The sequence below is a fragment of the Ursus maritimus genome, unplaced genomic scaffold (assembly GCF_017311325.1).
Source record: "Ursus maritimus isolate PB19 unplaced genomic scaffold, ASM1731132v1 scaffold_1, whole genome shotgun sequence".
Lineage (NCBI taxonomy): Eukaryota > Metazoa > Chordata > Mammalia > Carnivora > Ursidae > Ursus > Ursus maritimus.
This window is the reverse complement of record NW_024423343.1, coordinates 7,438,633-7,458,682: the sequence shown is the minus strand read 5'-3', so window position 1 is coordinate 7,458,682 and position 20,050 is coordinate 7,438,633. Positions and strand designations below refer to the sequence as shown.

Sequence of the window (20,050 nt, the reverse complement as noted above, 5' to 3'; positions counted from 1 at the left end):
CATGGGGTAGGCATGTATTTACATTTGATAGATATTGCCAAACTGTTTTCTGAAGTGGTTGAACTAATTTGCACTAATGGAGTTATTGATCTTGTGTTATCTTAATCCAGATCTGGCTAAGGTAAAAATAGCTTGCTGCTGCAGTGGGGACAGAACTATTCATTTATTTGGGACTGTGTGTGTGAGGATGCTAGAAGGGTAGCTCTTTTTTTCTGCCCTTGGAAAATGGAGGTAAGGAAGTGTGGGGGCAGATTCAGGTTCCTAGGTGTTCATTCTGGTAGTCTTTATCAGACTATATATGGTACTGCCTGGACTTCATCCCAGATTTGCCATAGTTTTTTGGGGGCTAAATTTTGCATATCCAGGAGATAGAGATTTGCAGCAGTGGACAATTTTTATAAGAAAGATCAGGAGGTTTTAAAGGAGTATATGTTTTGAAATGTTAGTAGTCAGGTTGTCATGACTCCTAGAAGCAGTATCAGGGAATACTTTCAGAGTTCAACTGTCAGCTGTTATGCCGGATTCTGATTCTGCTTTGGCTTCTCCTTGCTGTGTTTCTCCAGTTAGGACTTAAACTACATAGATCTGCAGCTCCTTCATGTTAGTAGTGATTGTGTGTGCCCAGAAGTTGTCTGGCTTCTTGACACTGTGCCAGGTTGTGAGAAAATGTAGACTTAAGAGCTTGAGAGGCCAAGGTCTCCCTTTTTTTGTTACAAACCCCCAGCAATAAAGAGCTGGGTGGATTTCTTCTCTCTCCTCTCTTAAACATGCACACACATGCACACAGTGATAGATGAGGTCCCAAAGAGGAGCTGAGGAACCCAGGAAAACTAGAAAAATACATAGAGAAAAAGGAAAATAATTATACTAGTAATCAGAGATAAAATAATTGCTAGTGGGGGGTAATTTAACACAGAGCTGTTAAGATGTTGACAAGTAGGTCAGGTTATATCACATTCATTGTCAAGTACAGGATGCAATTTATCAAAGAAGACCAATTTCCTGGTTTTAATTACAGAGGGAATATATTGAATTCACTTACAAAGAATTTTGAGTAATGGACGAGGCCTGAAAGAGTGGTAATGTAGGAATATTTTGTCAGCTATTTTTTCTTTAAAGATTTTATTTATTTGACAGAGATAGAGACAGCCAGCGAGAGAGGGAACACAAGCAGGGGGAGTGGGAGAGGAAGAAGCAGGCTCCTAGCGAAGGAGCCTGATGTGGAGCTCAGTCCCATAACGCCGGGATCACGCCCTGAGCCGAAGGCAGACTCTTAACCGCTGTGCCACCCAGGCGCCCCTTTGTCAGCTATTTTTAAGTCAACTCTCAAATATTTGAGGGTAGACCTATGTCTGAGGTCCTTATCCCAGAATTGGAGTAGCCAAAAGAGAGAAAAGGTCAGAGGAGGGAGGTGAGAGCCTTACCTTCTGTTCTGTCATAGTTGCTTTTGGCATGAGAAAGATATGCTAATAGGGCGGTCTCTGAACTAACAGAATATTTTGCACGCATTCTATCAGGCACTTTATACCATTATATCCACTTTATGTCCTGTTCTGACTCCTCCTCAAAGGTTTGGGTGCTTCTGTATTTCAGAGATACTAGGACCAGGACTGGTTCTCAGAATTCTTGAGGCCTGCTAACTCCACTGTGTCATGTGTTACTGTCATCACTGGTCATAAGATAAATGAAAGTCCATCTGGTTATTCATCCTTTTTGTTGTCTCATCTCCATAACCACTGAGTTTTTTTTCTCCCGTTGACCCAGTCTCATGGTTTCATTCCTTTCAAAGAACTTTTATTGAGGTTTCTGAAGTGCCATTTTTGTGCGTTAAACCTTTTCAAATGTTAAACTGTTCATAGGATGTTTTTCAGCATTGTTAAGGTAACTGAAGCTCATCCTGCCTTCATAATTTTGTCTTTTCTTTAGCCCTCTGAGGTTACCAGTACATTTCCCTGCATGGTGGTAGCCATGTCGGTAGGCAGAATCAGGAACTTTATTCTCTTCCATTCATGGCCTATTCTATTCCTTTGCTAGGGTGACCATTCAGCCTGGTTTACTCCTATTGTCTCTATGTAATTATTAGTACCCTGCTTGCACACACATTTTCTTGTGTGTATGTACATGAACTGTACTCCTAATGTGGGGCTTGAACTCACAACCCTGACATCAAGAGTCCCACGCTCAACTGTCTGAGCCAGCTAGGCGCCTCCCCTTACCACATTTCTGTAACTATTCTTCAAGTCACCAATGACTTCATTGTGGAAGCCAATGAAGACTTTTCAGCCTTTGTCTTTTTTTGATTTGTGTTTGAAACTTTTAAACTCTTCCATAGAAAAAAAATTGTGCCAGTATTATCTTTGTTGTATACACAAATTAAAGCTTACTAGGAAGAGGATTATCTGTAATTCTACCATTCAGAAGTAAATACTAACATTCTTGGGGCATACTTATATATATATACCCACTAAGAATATATTTTAGAATGTGTTGAATGTTACCATATTCTTTGTACTCTATAACCTGCCTTGAACACTTAATATGTTGTTGACATCTTTTTATGTCAGTGAATGTAGTTATTATTTGTTATTATCACCTTTCTCTCTATAGGTATGTAGGTCTGCTTCCACAATATCTGCTGAATTTCTAACACCTCTCCTTTTAGCTCTTGCTAATTCATTCTCCTCCTGGCATCTTGAATGATCTTCCTGAAGTGCCAGTTTCATCCTATACATTTTCTTGCCCTAATCTTTTTATAGCCTTTCATTGCCCTTGGGATATAAAGTACAAAGTCTTCTATGATATGGCCGCTAATTTACCAATCTTCACTTTAGTTTTTAGCTTTATTGAACAAATGAATAATCTCCCCAAAGATCCTGGCTCGCTCTTCTATTTGTTACAGATTCAGTGAATGTGGAGAAAGTGAGAGTCCATGATACGGTGAAAGGTAGTGCTAGAGATCTCTAATTGTGTGGTCTTTCTCTTCTTGCCAGTATCCTCCTGCATTGTGATTGCTGGGCTTCGCTCTTGTCCCTTGAGCTTGTCCCTGCTTGACTTCTGCTTTGGGGTAGTTTCATTCAATTTTTGGTTGTAGTTATGTAGATTTACTTCCAAATCTGTTTTCTCATTCCCATCCTGATTCTGTAGTGGAGTTCAAGGTCTGTATTAATGGTTTTTTTGGGTGTTTCCTTAGGTGCATTCATTTTGACCAAAACCATGAGTGCCTTTCCTCCCAAATTTTATTTTTCTATTTTCTTTTTACTTTCAAGCTTTTTTTTTTTTTTTTAAAGATTTTATTTATTCATTTGACAGACACAGAGACAGCCAGCGAGAGAGGGAACACAAGCAGGGGGAGTGGGAGAGGAAGAAGCAGGCTCATAGCAGAGGAGCCTGACGTGGAGCTCGATCCCGTAACGCCGGGATCACGCCCTGACCCGGAGGCAGACGCTTAACTGCTGTGCCACCCAGGCGCCCCTACTTTCAAGCTTTATATACAGATTGAAAAAGTACTCCACCTCAGTGCTGAATCCTGTAGGTTCCATTCCATTTAGCATCCTCTGTTTAGATTTTCCTTTCCCTAGGGACCAGTGCTGCTTCTGTTGAGGAAATTGAGTAGATACTTGAATGGATCTTTGGTTTTATGCATGCCTTTGTAAGGAGGGAGGGCAAGGCATCTTTCCAGGGCAAAGGAATGGCATGAACAGAAGCACAGAAGGAGAATGCAGTGGAGAGCAGAAAGTTCTCATTTGGCCTTGAGTTTGGAGGTGATGAGCAGTAGGAGATTGAATCGAGGAGGTAGGGGTTAGATTGGTGGGGACCTGAAATACCAGGAGTTTTGCTATACGGGGTAGGTTTAATTGACCATTTCATAGACAGGTAGGCATGACCAGAGTGGTGCTTTAGGAGGATTGATCTTGTTGGTTGTGAGTAGTTAGAGGGTGATTCAGGGAATCAAATTAGAAATTTTATTATATTAATCCAAACATGAGTTACCAGAGCTTAACTATAATGAAAGGAGAGTGCAAGAGGAGTCTTATAGGAGGAACTGACCAAATTTGAGACAAAATGACAGGCTATAGGGAAGCAGGGAGGAAGGAGTTGCAGATGATTCTGTGCTTTTGAGTCTGGCTGACTACTGAACTGTGAGAACAGTGGTACCTTGATCAGTTGTTGAGGTAGATATCTAGGAGGAGCAGGCAGCTGGAAATGCCATCTGGGTCATGGGAGAAAAAAATCAAATCTGTAATTCACAGCAGGGCCCGGGGTGGGGGAGCGGGGCTTCCCAGGGAGATGTTTGGAAATTTGTAGGAGAATTTTTCATTGCTCTTGTTATAATGACACCCCCAATCCTCGTGTGTTCCTTGTTACCTTGTGATTTCTTTTTCTTTTTTAATTTTTTTACAGTACTATACATGTATTTATTGAAAAAAATTCCACAAATAAGTGGGCCTGCATAGTTCAAACCCATGTTGTTCAAGAGTCAGGTGTATATGTAAAAAATCTGAAAGAATCTAGTTAAACTATTAGTCTCAAGGAATAAATCATTAGCCTCTACAAATAAACTACTAAATTCCAAAAGAATCTACAGGTAAACTAGAGAATGAATAAAGCTGAGTATAATTAAATCTTACACAGCAATGAAAATGAATGTGTTACTACACACAACTACTTGAGTGAATCTCACAGAAAGTGGAGAATACACTGGAAAGAATACATACTGGAGTCCTCCGTTTATACATTCAGAAACAGGCAAATTAGTCTCTGATGTTAAAACTCTGTCATTAGTGGGTACCTTTAGAGAGGAAGGAGGGAGTAATTTAGAAAGGACTGGAAGGGAGTTCAGGAGAGTTTCTAGAGTCTGTAATATTTTTTACCTCTTGATCAGGGTGATAGTTATAGGTGACCCACAGGTGTGTTCACTTTGTGAAAATTCACTGAGCCACATGCTTTTGATTTGTGCACTTTAGCATATATATATGTTATACCTTAAGTTTCAAAAACATTTATAATTTTTTCTAATCCTACTCTACTGCTTAAAACATTTTAATGGCTACCCATAGCCTAAAAGTAAAATCTAACCTGTTAGGCATGGCATATGATATGGCTCCTACCTTTAACTTAATCCTTACCTCTGTCCATCCCACATATACACTTTATATTCTTATTTATTTATTTAAGACAGAGAGTAACCAACGAGCGGGGTAAGGGGCAGAGGGAGAAGCAGGCTCTCCACCGAGCAGGTAGCCAGACGCAGGACTTAATCCCAGGACTCCGGGATCATGACCTGAGCCAAAGGCAGACGCTTAACTGACTGAGCCAGCCAGGCGCCTCATATACACTTTATATTCCACTTTACCAGATTATTTACAGGCCCAGTGTGTACTGTGCTGCTTCAAACCTTCATGTCTTTTTTTTTTTTTTAAAGATTTTTTATATTTTACTGTTTTTTAGCAATCTCGACACCCCACGTAGGACTTGAACTCACCACTCCGAGATCAAGAGTCTCGCACTCCACCAACTAAGCCAGCCAGGCACCCCCCAAACCTTTGAATAGTGTTTCCACTGCTTGAAATTCTCTCCCTCTTTATACCTCACCCACACTCACCACATCCTGCCCCTGCGATTTCCACCCGACTTGGATATTAGTTCCTCCAAGACCCTTCCTCTTTCTTTTTTTTTTTTAAAGATTTTATTTATTTATTTGACAGAGACAGCCAGCGAGAGAGGGAACACAAGCAGGGGGAGTGGGAGAGGAAGAAGCAGGCTCCTAGCGGAGGAGCCTGATGTGGGGCTCGATCCCAGAACGCTGGGATCACGTCCTGAGCCGAAGGCAGACGCTTAACGACTGCGCCACCCAGGCGCCCCAAGACCCTTCCTATTTCTGTTCCCCAAAGTTAACTGCTCACTTTTCTATACTCTGTGATCTGTTATCGCACATATCAACTTAGAGTATTGTTTATATGTCTGTCCATCCTCCATTATATTAGAACAATTCAAGCACAAGGTCTACATTTTCAGGTTGCCAGTGCCTAGCACTAGGCTTGGTATGTGGAAGCCACTTGATAAATTTCACCATTACATATATATCCTTATAAATTAAGACAGTAAAGCCATCTAGGAGGAAGCCTAAGTGTTATAATTTTCCCCATAGTACAAGCCACGGCAGTGAGCACACAACAGGTACACAACAGTGATGGTTTAGTTAATAGAACCTGTGCCAAAACTCAGTTCCATAGACAAAATACTCTCTTCAAACCATATGCTCACCTAAGATAAGGTACTTATGTCCTACCAGAAGTGTAAAAGTCATCTTTCTTTTATACACACACGTTTCCAGAGTTTTGAGCTAAAGAAACCAATTAAGATCACCTTGTCAAAAGCTTTAGGAAAGAACCTACATTGTACCCAGAGAAATTAAGTGGCTTGCTCAAGGTCAAGGCTAAGGCCAGAAGGGCCAAGACTAAGACTCAGATCCCCTGGCTTCTCATTTAATGCTTTCTCACAATCCGTGCAGCCTCTGTTTTGTGCTGTGTGACTTCTCAAAATAAGTGGTGCAGTTGCTCTACTATGTTGTTGTTTTTTGGTTTTTGGGTTTTTTTGCTCTTCTGCTTTAGATTAACATGGTTAGTATCCTCATTTCCAAGATTTTTTAAAAATTTCATTTCAAAATTTGGCTTTAACACGTGAATACTAAAAGTACCAACAAGTTCAACCAAGAAAACACCATTTCTAGTTCCATTGTCAAGTACTGAAGCAACCAGTGGAATCTTGTGTTTTTGCATCCGCCTTATTAGCCGATTCATACTCGCTTCTCCAAACCAGATTTCTCCTGTATCTCCATATTCTTGAAAAGTTTGCGGCTCTCTCTCATAGACAGCATCCCAATGCTCTCGGGTCCCCAGTGCTGACGGGGCGAAGCCATCCTCTCTGGAACTGCCCCTTTGGGACCGCTCTGCTGCCCCAGCACTGCCCCCACTATTGCCGCCACCCATGCCCGAGTTCATCCCGCTCCGGGCCCCAGAGGGCCGTTGGGGCTGCCATAAAGATGAGGCACGGGCCTACCCTGTGATTTAGTAGGCAGAGTTCTACCCTAAGTACTGATAGAGAATACCATCGTAGATTAAAAAAAGGTTCAAGACAATATCTAAACAGAGTTTATAGTTAAATAAACCATGGGTATGCTGAGGGAAGTCAGAAAAGAAAACTTTTGGGGAATGGCAACTAAATAGGAAAGAAATGAAGATAGGAAAACAATACCAGTACAGTGTTGGTCATGGAGGGAAAAGGAGAGTTTCAAGACAAGGAGCAATCTAGAAAAGGCAGAAGAGCACAGCATCCAGAGTCTGGTTCAAATCCTGACTTGCTGTAAAAATTCAGGGCTGTTTTCTAATGATTACAAGTCTCCTGGGGCTTTGAGTTGACCACATTTAGCTCAAGGGGCAACCTGTGCATTTCAGAACCTCCTTGCATCCTTAGGGCAATTGAGAAATAGGCCCAGTTTCCATTCTGACTAATTAATAATTTGGAGGCATTGGGTAAGACAATCTCTCTAGTACATATATAAACACATTAGAACTGGGGTCATTTGAATGGATGTGGATGTGGAAGGAGCAGTCTGAGGTGGGGAATTCAGAATTATAGATTACGGGACTGTACGCCTTTATATGAGATTTCTTCAACAGTCATGACTCTTACATTTCCTGTTCTATTTAATTCATAAAAGAACAAGTAGAACACCATTCTGAGTAATATAGATCTCTTTAGTGGATAATTAAATCACTTAGATTATTATTCTTAGGTTCTTAAGAGTTCTTCAGAAATTTTTACATTAGAAAGTAATCTTCTTATGGAAACCATGTTATAAATGGTAGTTAAGTTCCAGCTCCGGGCATTAAAAAAATAGCTTTTAATGTTTGTGTAGTATGGTAGGTAGTTTGGCACTACCTGAAAGGTTTGTAGGTAGAATGGTAAACAGGACCGGAATGGGATTTTTTTGCTTGTTCCTTAGATGCTGCCTAAGTCTAAGGCTTCTCCTGTAATTCAAGACTGCTCCCTGCAGTTGGGAAGGTTAGGCATTACACAGCTCTAGGGACTCCATTTGCATCCTTTGTGGTATAGTGCCCATGGAGTTTTGTGCTTCCATGACCTGTGTGGCCTTAAGGTAATAATTTAAAGGGGGAAAATTTTTTATTTAATTTTATTATTTTTAAGATTTTATTTATTTATTTGACAGAGAGAGAGAGACAGCCAGCGAGAGAGGGAACACAAGCAGGGGGAGTGGGAGAGGAAGAAGCAGGCTCCCAGCTGAGGAGCCCAATGCGGGGCTGTATCCCAGAACACTGGGATCACGCCCTGAGCCGAAGGCAGACGCTTAACGACTGAGCCACCCAGGCACCCCAAAAGGGGGAAAATTTTTTAAATCTCTTAAGTGATTTTAATATTTTCACAGCTATCAAATAATTCAGTTTTTAAAAAAATTTTTTTAAAGATTTTATTTATTAGAATTTGTGAGAGAGTGAGCACCAGTGTGAGAGAGAGAGGGGAAGCTTCAGAGGGAGAGGGAGAAGCAGGCTCCCCGCTCAACAGCGAGCCTGATGCGGGGCTCAGTCGCAGGATCCTGAAATCATGACCTGAGCCGAAGGCAGTGGCTTAACCAGCTGAGCCACCCAGGTGCCCCCAAATAATTCAGTTTTTAATGAAGAGTCATTTGCCTTATAAATTCAGTATGGTTCAAATCTTGACTTGCTTTATAAATTCAAAGCTGTTTTCCAATGGTTGAAGTCCCACAGGGGTTTGAGTATAAAACATTTGGCTGGGTAGGGTTTAAAATGGTAGTAAAAACACTCCTTCAAGCTGTTTTGTATTACAATAAAGTCTTGTAGTTGATGTAATCTCTGCAGGTCTTTGTTATACACTTTTTAAAAGCACACTGAATTGATTTATGCCAAATACGGTCACAGGGCTGATTTGTAAGCAGAATACCTGTAAGGATTTACAGTGGGCACCTTACTTGGGGTCTGAATATCACTACCTTGGCAAGTCATTTCATTTGGAATGTACCATAGTTTAATTGAATCTAACATGAATCAGTTGTGAGAGTCTTTATTTTATATTACTAAAGAAGAAATCATACTGTGAAGTAAGTAAGCTCTGCCACAGAGCTTTTCAAGTATTTTAAATTTTTATTTTACATTTTCTTCCCATCGTTGTCTAAAATGGGTCCCTTATTTTACATTTTTAGATTCAAAAAACATTGTTTAATTATTTTTTTAAGTAATCTCTACACCCAACAGGCTTGAACTCATGATCAAGATCAAGAGTTGCATGCTCTTTTTTTTTAAATGATTTTATTTATGAGAACTAGAGAGAGAGAGAGCTGAGAGAGAGCGCGTGTGTGTACACACGCATGCATGCGGGCAAGCATGAGTGAGCAAGCACGAGCTGGGGGAGCAGAGGGAGAGGGAGAAGCCGACTTCCCACTGAGCATGGAGCCCTACTCTGGGCTGATCCCATGACCCTGAGATCATGACCTGAGCTGAAGTCAGATGCTTCAGGGAGTGAGCCACCCAGGTGCTCCAAGAGTTGCGGCTCTCTGAGCCAACCAGGTGCCCATTATTTTACATTTTTAAAAAAGTTCTTTTAAACTTTTTTAGCAAATAAGTCTAATAAATTTTTATTATATGGTATGTTTTGTGTATATGTTAAAGAGAAAATAGAAGTGAAATAAATTGGTTAAGGTATTCCTCAAATTTCTACATATTATGTCTGACTCTTCTAAATAATGAAAAATTTAGGATTATGGAACCTTCCTTCCTCCTCTCTCCCCACCAATGTAGTGTCATGTTATTAAGGGTATTAATAATGAAATGTTTTTTAGGGGACGGCTCCATCGTTTTCTCATCAATTTAAAATTCAGTGATTTGGTGCTTCTGAGGTTCTTAAAAGCAGTCTAAGTTGTTTAATTTTCCCCCTTTAAATACCTTGGGGCTGGTACATGTGGTCACATGTGGGTTGTGCATTGTCCAGTCTTAGTAGCAAACCATAACAAGCTTCATCTGCACGTGGGTTTTTTGGTTCTTTTCCTCAGGTTCCATAAAGCACTTGTAATCATTTCTCTGATGACGAAAATTTACTTCACTGATATCCCATTGCTGTATTTGCTTTCTTTTCTATTATATACGACATTTCGTTTCAATTTAGAATCATTTTATAATCTTTTTGAAGACATTTTTTTTTTATAATGATTTTTTATTATATTATGTTAGTCACCATACAGTACATCCCCGTTTTTGAAGACATTTTAAGCAGCAGTTTAAAATCGGGTAGTAGCAACAATACAGTTGAAAGGATGATAGTATGAGCAGCTATGACCAAGTTTACCATGGGCAGTGACAACGGTGGCACAACTTCCTTTGGGCCGAGAGCTATGGTAACAGGACACTATTTAAGATGTATTACAATTTCATAGAGCTTAAAATGTGGAAAACCATGTGTCTTATGTGTTGTTGTTGTTGTTTTTTTTTTTTTTTTTTGAATCATCAGTTGCTTAAGAGGTGGCACTAAGTTGATATCAGCTTGAGTCTGGTGTGCAAGCTTGTGGGGCCAGGTAGCAGGGAATCTGAGTTAAGTTAGAATATGGACATCTCCCTGGAGCCCTCATGGTTGAACTAGGGCTAGAAATAATTATGCCTGCCTTCCAGGACGAGGGCAGATAAATTATTTTTTATTTACTTTTATTTTATATTTTTCCCCACCCACTGAACTTTTCCCCCTTTTTCTTTTCTTTTTTTCCCAGTGGGCAGATAAATTAATAGCTGATTATGGATGTTAACATACTTTTACTTTGCCTTTTCTGCATTTTGGACCAATTTCTGGTTTTTTTTTTTTTTTTTTTGGGAATTAAGGGTGTTTTTTTTTTAATAAGATTTTATTTATTTGACAGAGAGACAGCCAGCGAGAGAGGGAACACAAGCAGGGGGAGTGGGAAAGGAAGAAGCAGGCTCCCAGCGGAGAAGCCTGATGTGGGGCTTGATCCCAGAACGCTGGGATCACACACCCTGAGCCGAAGGCAGACGCTTAACAGCTGAGCCACCCAGGCACCTCCTGGTTAATATTTTTAAGCAATCTCTACTCCCGCCGTGGGGCTTGAACCCACAACCCTGAGATCAAGAGTTGAATGCTTTACTGACTGAGCCAGCCAGATGCCCTGAGGCGTTTTTTTCTAGTTAATTATTTTTAGGTCCTCTAAACAGAAATAAAAGGGTGATGTGAATTTATCTTGGAGATATTTACAGTATATTTATAATATTTACAGTATTTTTCATGTGATATATCCTTTTCCCCCCACCTTTATTGAGATGTAGTGGACATATAGCATTGTACAAAAGTTTAAAGCATGAATTTTATTGATTTAATACATTTATATATTGCAAAATGTTTACCACCATAGCATAAAGCTAACATCTCATTCCATCACATGCTTACTATTTCTTTTTTGTGGTGAGAATATTTACGATCTAATCTCTTAGCAGCTTTCAAGTATATAATACGGTATTATTAGCTGTAATCATCTTGCTGTGCATTAGATCCCCAGAAGTGGAACTTTGTACCCTTTGACCACATATCTCCCTATTTTCCCCACCTCCTAACCCCTGGGGACTACCACTCTACTCTGTGTTTCTCTGAGTTTGGTTTTTTTTTTTTAGATTCTAAATATAAGTAATATCCTACAGTATTTGTCTTTGCCTGTGTGACTGATTTCACTGATATTTTAAAATGGCCTTCGAAAGGTCACTTATGAAATGTATTAGTGAATTATTTTAACTTCATGGTTCAAGATAATTTTTTTTTTTCAAGAATCACTGGTGTATAAAAAGCTAAGCAGAAAGTGGGGAGAGTTGTAGCGGAAGCTGTGAGATAGAAAGGGGAGATGCTTATATTAAGAATCTTTAATACACCTCATGGTGATGGGAGAGCCATTGCAAGGGAGTAATATGTATTAAAATGTAAACCTGTTATCCTCCATTCACTCCCAACTGCTCAATGGCTAATGAAGAAGGTCCTTAATTTGGTCCCTGGTGCCCTGCATGGTCTGCTCCCACCTATCTCAGTGGCTTCATCTTATACCATGCCTCCTTTCCCCAGATAAATATAAGAAGATGGTGAATTGAAATGTAAGGTGTTTATGAATTTCACTTTGCCTGCTATACTGTTATAAATAGGAATTAAAAAATCTCATTCTGGTGGCTCTGGTTAAATGGAGCCAGGGAATAAGTAAAACACTCTAGATAGACTTTCTGGGCTGGAATTCTGCATTTACTCTTTATTAACTGTATGAAGACATTTTTCTCATTAACAGGTTTCTCCACATATAAAAATCTATTGTAAAAATACGGAAAATAATGGCAGCGGAAACGCAGACACTGAACTTTGGGCCTGAATGGTGAGTTCAAAATCTCATCCTGTTTGATACTGAATGTACTACTAGTATAGTAGTAAGGTATTTGTACAGATGCTGGGTGGTTTATAAAGGTACATGTTTTTGAGACTTTGATTTTTGTGCCTAGTTGAAAACAGTGTAGCTTGTTGGAATAAATTATGTTTGGTTAATGACTGCATTCTATATTTAAAAAAACTTTCTTGGTTGGCTTTGTAATGATAATGGGATTTTCTTGGCCTGGTTTTGCCCTGATAACGGTTATGTAATGATAATGGACTCTCTGCAGTCCCACCACCCTAGCAGATTATTTGTTTTTTCTTTCGAGCCCTTGTATAGGTGCATATAAAATTTTACATATAATTGTAACGTTTTTATCTGTATATGTTTTCTGCTCTACAATGCTGTTTTGTGAGTGCGCTATTCATAGACTTATTTGAAAACATAGTTTTTATTGAATTATTATTTGAATTTTATTTTATTGATGGGCTAGGCAGGTGGTCCAGAATTACACTGGCTATTAGCTGCAGCTCATCTAAGATTGGGATAGCATTTGCCATAATAACAATTAATTGACCTTTGAGTCTCTTACAGATGTGTTTGGACCCTGAATATGGAATTCTCATGGAATTTTGAGATCCATCACATTGTAGTGTGACTTTTCCCCCCTCTTCTTCCTTTCCCCCCAATGTTGGTGATTGAAGATCCTCTCATCAGTGGCATGAATAGTTGCTTTTTCTGTTCAAATCTTGAGCCAGAGCCAGTATATAAAGTAGATAAATGGGAATGATGTCTTAAACATTCTTGATTGTTTAGGTGAAAAATGATGCAGACTTCTGTAGTAACACTCTGTTTGAAGACACTTATTAACTTATTTTATGCATTTCTTTTTATATGTAATTCCTAACTTTTCTTGGCCCTTGTAGCTAGCATTTGGAGACTGAGGAGAAATCACTACTTGAAGTTCTAAGAACTGATGCAGCTTCTCTACTTTGAGAATTTATTTTGGAAATGTTGACCTAAGTAATGCTGTACCTGTTTTAGTTCTTAGTTTGTATTTTAGAAATAATTTTATTACCATATCAATATATGTTTCTAAAGAAATTAGAGATTACAAGTAAGCCAGAGGAAGATATAATCACTATAATTTTACCATCCATGATATAATCACTGTAAATAGGTTAGTTCATCTCTTCAGGTGGTTTTATGTATGCTTATTTGTGTATGTGTACATTTACTTTCACAAAAACGGGATCATACTGTACATTCAGCTTTGTAACCTGCTTTTTAAAAAAAACCACATCAAAAGTATCTTTTTTTTAAATCAATAAATGTTTTCTGTTATCTTAAATGGTTGCATTGTATGATGTACCATCATTTATTTAAGTAGTCTTCTAGATGTAGCATATATAGGCTGTTTTCAGTTTTTCATTATTATAAAAATATTTTTGATGAACATTCTTGTAGCTAAATCTTTATTCACATTTTATTGACTTTCTTTATCAGGTGGGTTTAAATCCATATAGCTCACTTTGTAAGCCATTTTGTGCCTTTATCTAGAATTTTTAACTGCTTCTCTTTTGTATTTACACACTTTCTTTCTTTGTAAAAACATGATTAAACTTGTCAGCTTACTTAAGGAAGTTGTCTCCCAGCCTTTTTTAGAAAAAGAGACAACACTAGGAATTTAGCCTAAACAAAAGAAAAAACTGCTGGAGATGTTCTAGAGTCAGTACACATTTAGCTTGATGCTCTATACCTTGGATTGACAAACTATGGCCTATGGAACTGTTAAGTTTTTATGAGTAAATTTTATTGGAATATAGCCACACCCATTTGTTTCCATAGTATCTGGCTGCTTTTATACTATAGTGGTAAGGTTGAGTAGTTACAGCAGAGGCCATCTGGCTCAAAAAGCTTACATATTTACTCTCTGGCCTTCTACAGAGAAAAGTTTTTTGGCCCCTGCCCTAAACCATGGGTTCCCAAAGTCACTTAAGTGTGTCGCTGACCCAGTGTATCACTAGCACTGTACACATTTTTCCATTGGTACTCTGAAGTTTTGTTTGATCAGCCCAGGTTTTATACAAAATTTGAATTGAAGTAACTTTAGTAGAGAACAGTTACCAGTCCCATGCTTAAACAGCTTTACATGATTGTTACCCTGTAGGCATTATTAGAGCTTAGGATCCTTCCCTTAGTCATCTCCTAACACTTTTAAACTGAGGAGTGGAGGTCTAAGTAGGCACACTGCCTTTTTGGTAACATCTATCAAAATTTTTTCTGGCAGAGGGAATATATGAGACCCTTAAGTAACTCAGGTAACCCTGAGCTAGAAGCTGCATGTGAATAGAAACTGCTGCTGTGTTTCTCTGCATGTAACATTACATTCATTGTGTAACTTGAGGTGTAAGGAGCTCTGTCTGGAATACTTGAGAATCAAAATTTAGAGTGATTGCATTCCATCAGTGTGTAACTCTGAACCATGCAGAAACTAATTTAGTGATGCTTTATTCTGTTTACTAAGATCATTATTTTTATTATGATGTAAAACATAGATGTTCAATAAGAGATGGATGAAATGAACAGATTTACTGGTACTTGGGAAAGTAGTGAAGATGGGAGAATGTTGAAAATTGTGATAGAGACAGACCATGAATGACCATATACATGGACTTTTTAAGGTAGGTCTGTGGAATCATTAGGTCTTAGCTTATCTCTATATTTAGAATAAAGATATGTATTATATAATCACCAAACAATTTAAAAAGGTGTGATAGATTTAATGGAGGAGTAGATAGTTTCTAGGAATAAAACAATAGTCTTTACTCAAATGTTACCACCTTAGACCTCTCCTGACCATCTATATATAATACTTTCCCCTTATTTCCTATGTCCCTTCTCTGCTTAATTTTTTCTTAATGGTCTGTATCCAGATAGAACATGGCAACTATTTTACTCACTTACTCTCTTTATCATTTATATCCTATCCTCCAGCTCCCACTAGACTGTGAGCTCCAATGAGGGCAGTTACTTTGGTCTCAATTTTTGTACAGTTTGTTCACTACTGTTATCTCCAGTGCCTACATTATAGTAGGTACTCAATAAATATTTGTTCAATGAGTGAATCAGTTGTTGGAAAGTAAAGTTGATTTTAATGTTTTGCTATTATAAATATGTGTATACATCCTTGAACAGTTTTGTTGGTATTGGTGATTATTTATTTTGGAATAATTCCTTGGAATAATTCCTTGGAAGTGGAATTATTAAATCAAAAATTACAGTTTTAAGGTTTTGGATGATGTGTGGACAGATTGACCACCAGAAGGGTTGTGTGAATTTAATTACCATCCCCTGCCTGTTTACTTCACCCTTGAAAAAAACGCTAAGTACTACCTTAAGAAAAAAAAAATTTTTTTTTGTTTTAAGTCTGGTAGATTTAGGTTTTTTGGATTTTTTGGAATTTTTCGTTTGTTTCAGTAACAAAGTAATTCAAGCTTACTCCAGAAAACCTTGGAGGAAATGGTAGTACGAAAGGAAAAAGAAAATATCTTAAGTTATCCTTAATCCTACCATCCAAAGAACCATTGCTAACATTTTGGTTTGTATCCTCCTATTTTTTTTTTTTTTCTGCAAATGTTTGTATGTATACTTAAAGACGTTTTAAAAAAAAAGTCATTATTTATTTTTAACTTTGAGGATTGTAAATAGCTAAATGTAGATGATAAAGGAATTTATCATAGGGGGAATAATTGCAGATAGTTACCTGGCTTTATGGAGAAGGAGCCAAGGAATCTCCTTTAGGTTTTCTTCTCTCTCATCTCCATGGTCTTAAGGTTAAGTTTTCCCAGGTCTTTCCTTGCAAGAAAGTGAGGCACTTGTTTCCCCCAAAGCGCTTTGTTTATACCTGTGTTAAAGTAGTTACATCTCTGTGCTGTGTCTCTGTATTTACCTTCCTTACTCAGAAAAGAACATAAGAAAGACACTGTATTTTGGTAAGCCCATTGTTTACCCTAGTGTACCGAACATAGGCACTTAGTAAATGTTGGATGAAGGCATTCAAGTCTCATGGCGGTGGGGGGAAATTAGGGCAAAGAAGGAAAACCTGACATTGCTGGGTTACTAGGTATCATCTTTGTGGGGTTGTAGAGAAAATGAGAGAAATTCTGGAGAATGGGATGCATTAATCGTCCCAGTTTTCAAAAAGCTTGAAAGACATCTGTGCAGTCTGAAGGGATAAGTAATTTGATATTATCCAGGGGTGTATTTTATTATTTTTTAAAAATAATTTATTTTATTTTTATTTATTTGAGAGAAAGTGATAAAACTCATGCAGGGGCAGACGGAGAGGGAGAAGCAAACTGCCCTGCTGCAGGGATCCTAATGTGGGGCTTGATCCCAGGACCCTGGGATCATGACCTGAGCCGAAGGCAGACACTTAATGGACTGAGCCTCCCAGGCGCCCTGGGAGGACTTTTAGAAGAGAAAATTAAGATTCGTTTAGAAGACATTTCTCACGTGCCTCCTGTGTTCATGTCTTGTGTTAAATGCTGAGACAACAAGGTTGAAGGACGTGGTAGTCTTCCCTGCCCCACAAATGAAAATGGTTTGAAAAAGTAAAGTTTTCCTGGTAGCAGAAAAGGCATGTGTAAAGACAAGGGGGTAGGAAACAGCAAGTTTAAGTGAGGAATTCTGAGACATTGTCTTTACTATACCATGAAGTGTGGGAGAGATGAGCTTGGAGGCAGCCTTTCTATGTTGAGAAGCTCTGGATTTTATTTGATCGTTGTGTGCCAGTGAAAAGTTGCTAATCAGGGAACAAATTTATTCAGGTTTGCATTTGAAATATATTTGTAGTAGTGTGGAGGATGAACAATGACTAGTTATATCATTTAGGATGCTGTTGTAGCAATCTAGGTAAGAAAGTAAAGTGTGGACAATAATGGGTTAGTTGATCCACGGGATGGCTCGAGAGATTTAGGATCTAAAACTGGTAGGATGTGGTAATTGGGTATGGGAGATGGTAGAAGGTGAGGAGTAAAGGATGATTTCCCAGACTCTTAATCCAGTGGTTGAGTAGGTGGTGGTGTCCTTACCCGTCTTGTGATGAAGGGGGTTGGGATGAATAAGCTGATGAGTAGGATTTAGTGCATGTTAAAGCTAAAGCTGAGAGGCTCTAAGTTAGTTTATGTGGAAGCCTTAAACTTCAGGGAAGAGGTCAGAGCTGGAGTTGAGAATCAGGAGCTTACCAAGAAATGTTTTTTGACTCCTACACCTTCAGATATCTACATTGACACTCCACATTGCTTTCATAAGCTGAAGTTGTTTGGATTTGGGACAATAATAAGTGTAGATTTTTGGGTATCATGGGGTTTTAGAAGGTCCTCTAATGCTACCTGTCGGTTACTACTCATATTAGAACTGGGCCTCTTGTGTTAAACAGATCTCAGTATGACCAGTAAGAAGGTGACAAAGATAGGAAATTGTCCCTTGGATCTGTGTGAGGTTATTGATGAACTTTACTGGAGCAGTGGAGTTGTAGGGGAGAAGCCAGATTATGCCAGTGTTGTTTTTTTGTTTCTTTTTTGTGCTGGGTTTTGAAGTGACCGGAAGTATGGATGTGGAGATGTTTCTGAAATGAAGAGTTTCGAAAGATGAGCAGTGGTGCATAGCTAGGGGTATGCTACATTAAAGGGGTTTTAAACAAATCACTGTTAGATATGTTTAGAGACTGAAGGGAAATCAAATAGGGGGGAATTAAATTTCTAGAAGAGAGGGTTGTGTGGAGCCAGATTCAAGAGAGGTTAAAGATCACTGGTGGGTTTTTAGGGAGGGATATTACCCAGGTATGTTTTTAGCTTTTAGAAATATCTGTAGGTGGAGAGGGACTTGGAACAGGATTTACTGATTATTGAGTAGAGCACAGTTCTGTGTATTCAGGCTACTATCTTAGTTTGAATTACTTAATTTGCCTTGGTCTGTTCTCTTCACAGCTGGAGGAATCTCTTGAAAATGCACTCTGGTTATGTTACTCTTAATAGATCTGGTGCTTATAAGAAATACTCGGTCCTCGACATTGGACATTCAGTCCTTGGGTGGTGGGGGTGGGGTCCATTGGAAGGGAACCAGGGTGGTGAGTGGATTTGAAACCTTGTGAGGAGCAGATGAAGAAATTAGTAATGTTGGGCCAGGAAAAGGAAAGTCTCTAAAGAGACATTTTGACTATTTGCCAGACCTGGAATGATTTTCACTTGAAAGGGCACCTAGGTGTGCCCTCTAGTGGAAGGAACTATTGGTTAACGTATTGGTTTAGTATAAGAAAGATACTTGAAAATAAAAATCTTTAAAAAAAAAAAAGGGGGGGGGCGCCTGGGTGGCACAGCGGTTGGGCGTCTGCCTTCAGCTCAGGGCGTGATCCCGGCGTTGTGGGATTGAGCCCCACATCAGGCTCTTCCGCTAGGAGCCTGCTTCTTCCTCTCCCACTCCCCCTGCTTGTGTTCCCTCTCTCGCTGGCTGTCTCTCTCTCTCTGTCGAATGAATAAATAAAAATCTTTAAAAAAAAAAAGATACTTTTTTTTCTTTTTTTTTTAAAGATTTTATTTATTATCGAATGAATAAATAAAAATCTTTAAAAAAGAAGATACTTTTTTCTTTTTTTTTTTTTTAAAGATGTTATTTATTTATTCGGCAGAGATAGAGACAGCCAGCGGGAACCAAGCAGGAGTGAAGAAGCAGCTCTAGCGAAGCCTGATGTGGATCGATCCTAGCGCGGGATCAGCAGGCAAGCAGCTGCAAGCTTGGCCGCAGGTGCCCATATAACCTCTTTTTTTTTTTTTTTTTAAAGATTTTATTATTTAAGAGAGCACATGAGTTGGGGGTGGGGCAAAGGGAGAGGGAGAGCGAGAACATCAAGCAGACTCCGGGCTAAGCATGGAGCTTGGCACGGGGCTCCATCCCACGACCCTGAGATCATGACTTGAGCCGAAATCAAGAGTTGGATCCTCAATTGACTGAGCCACTTAGGCACCCCTAAAATAACGTTTGACAAAATACACCCTGCCTATTTTATTTATTTATTTGTTTGTTTGTTTGTTTATTTATTTAATTTATCTATCTATTTATTTAAGATTTTATTTATTTGAGAGAGAGCACAGGCAGAGGGAGCGGCAGGCAGAGGGAGGATCAGGCTCCCCGCTGAGCAGGGAACCCTATCGGGGGTTCGATCCCAGGACCCTGGGATCATGACCTGAGCCAAAGGCAGACACTTAACTGACTGAGCCACTCAGGTGTCCCAAACCTTGCGTATTTTAAATAAAATTTTGGGGTTTTGATCTTTTTAGTCATGAAAACCTAGGTTTGAGCCTTTGTTTTGCTGGCTGTGAGTGTGGACAATTTGTTTAACTCTCGTCTGTTATGGGGGTGGTTGTGAAGCTGAAATGAAATGAAGTGAGGTAATTCATGTGTAAAATTCCCAACTCACTTCTCAGTTGATATTAATTCCACTCTTTAAGGAAAAAGCCCAACTTTACCTGAATTTGATGGAAAGCAGTTTCCTGGAAGGTCCTTCAGCAGTGGTTGGAGCACTTCTTCATGTGCATATTGTTTTCTTACCTTGTT

The 20,050-nt window shown here is 39.0% G+C and overlaps 1 protein-coding gene across 6 annotated transcripts in view; it reads left to right on the top strand.

Annotated features, from left to right (window-relative positions):
• Positions 1-20,050, top strand: part of GIGYF2 (GRB10 interacting GYF protein 2) — a 140,732-nt gene that overhangs the window by 16,930 nt on the left and 103,752 nt on the right. For all 6 annotated transcript variants that reach the window (XM_040638951.1, XM_008690335.2, XM_008690332.2 and 3 more), the window contains one exon: positions 12,356-12,439. In XM_040638951.1, the coding sequence (XP_040494885.1) occupies positions 12,399-12,439 (41 nt within the window). In that variant the 5' untranslated portion in view covers positions 12,356-12,398. The remainder of the gene's footprint in view (positions 1-12,355; positions 12,440-20,050) is intronic.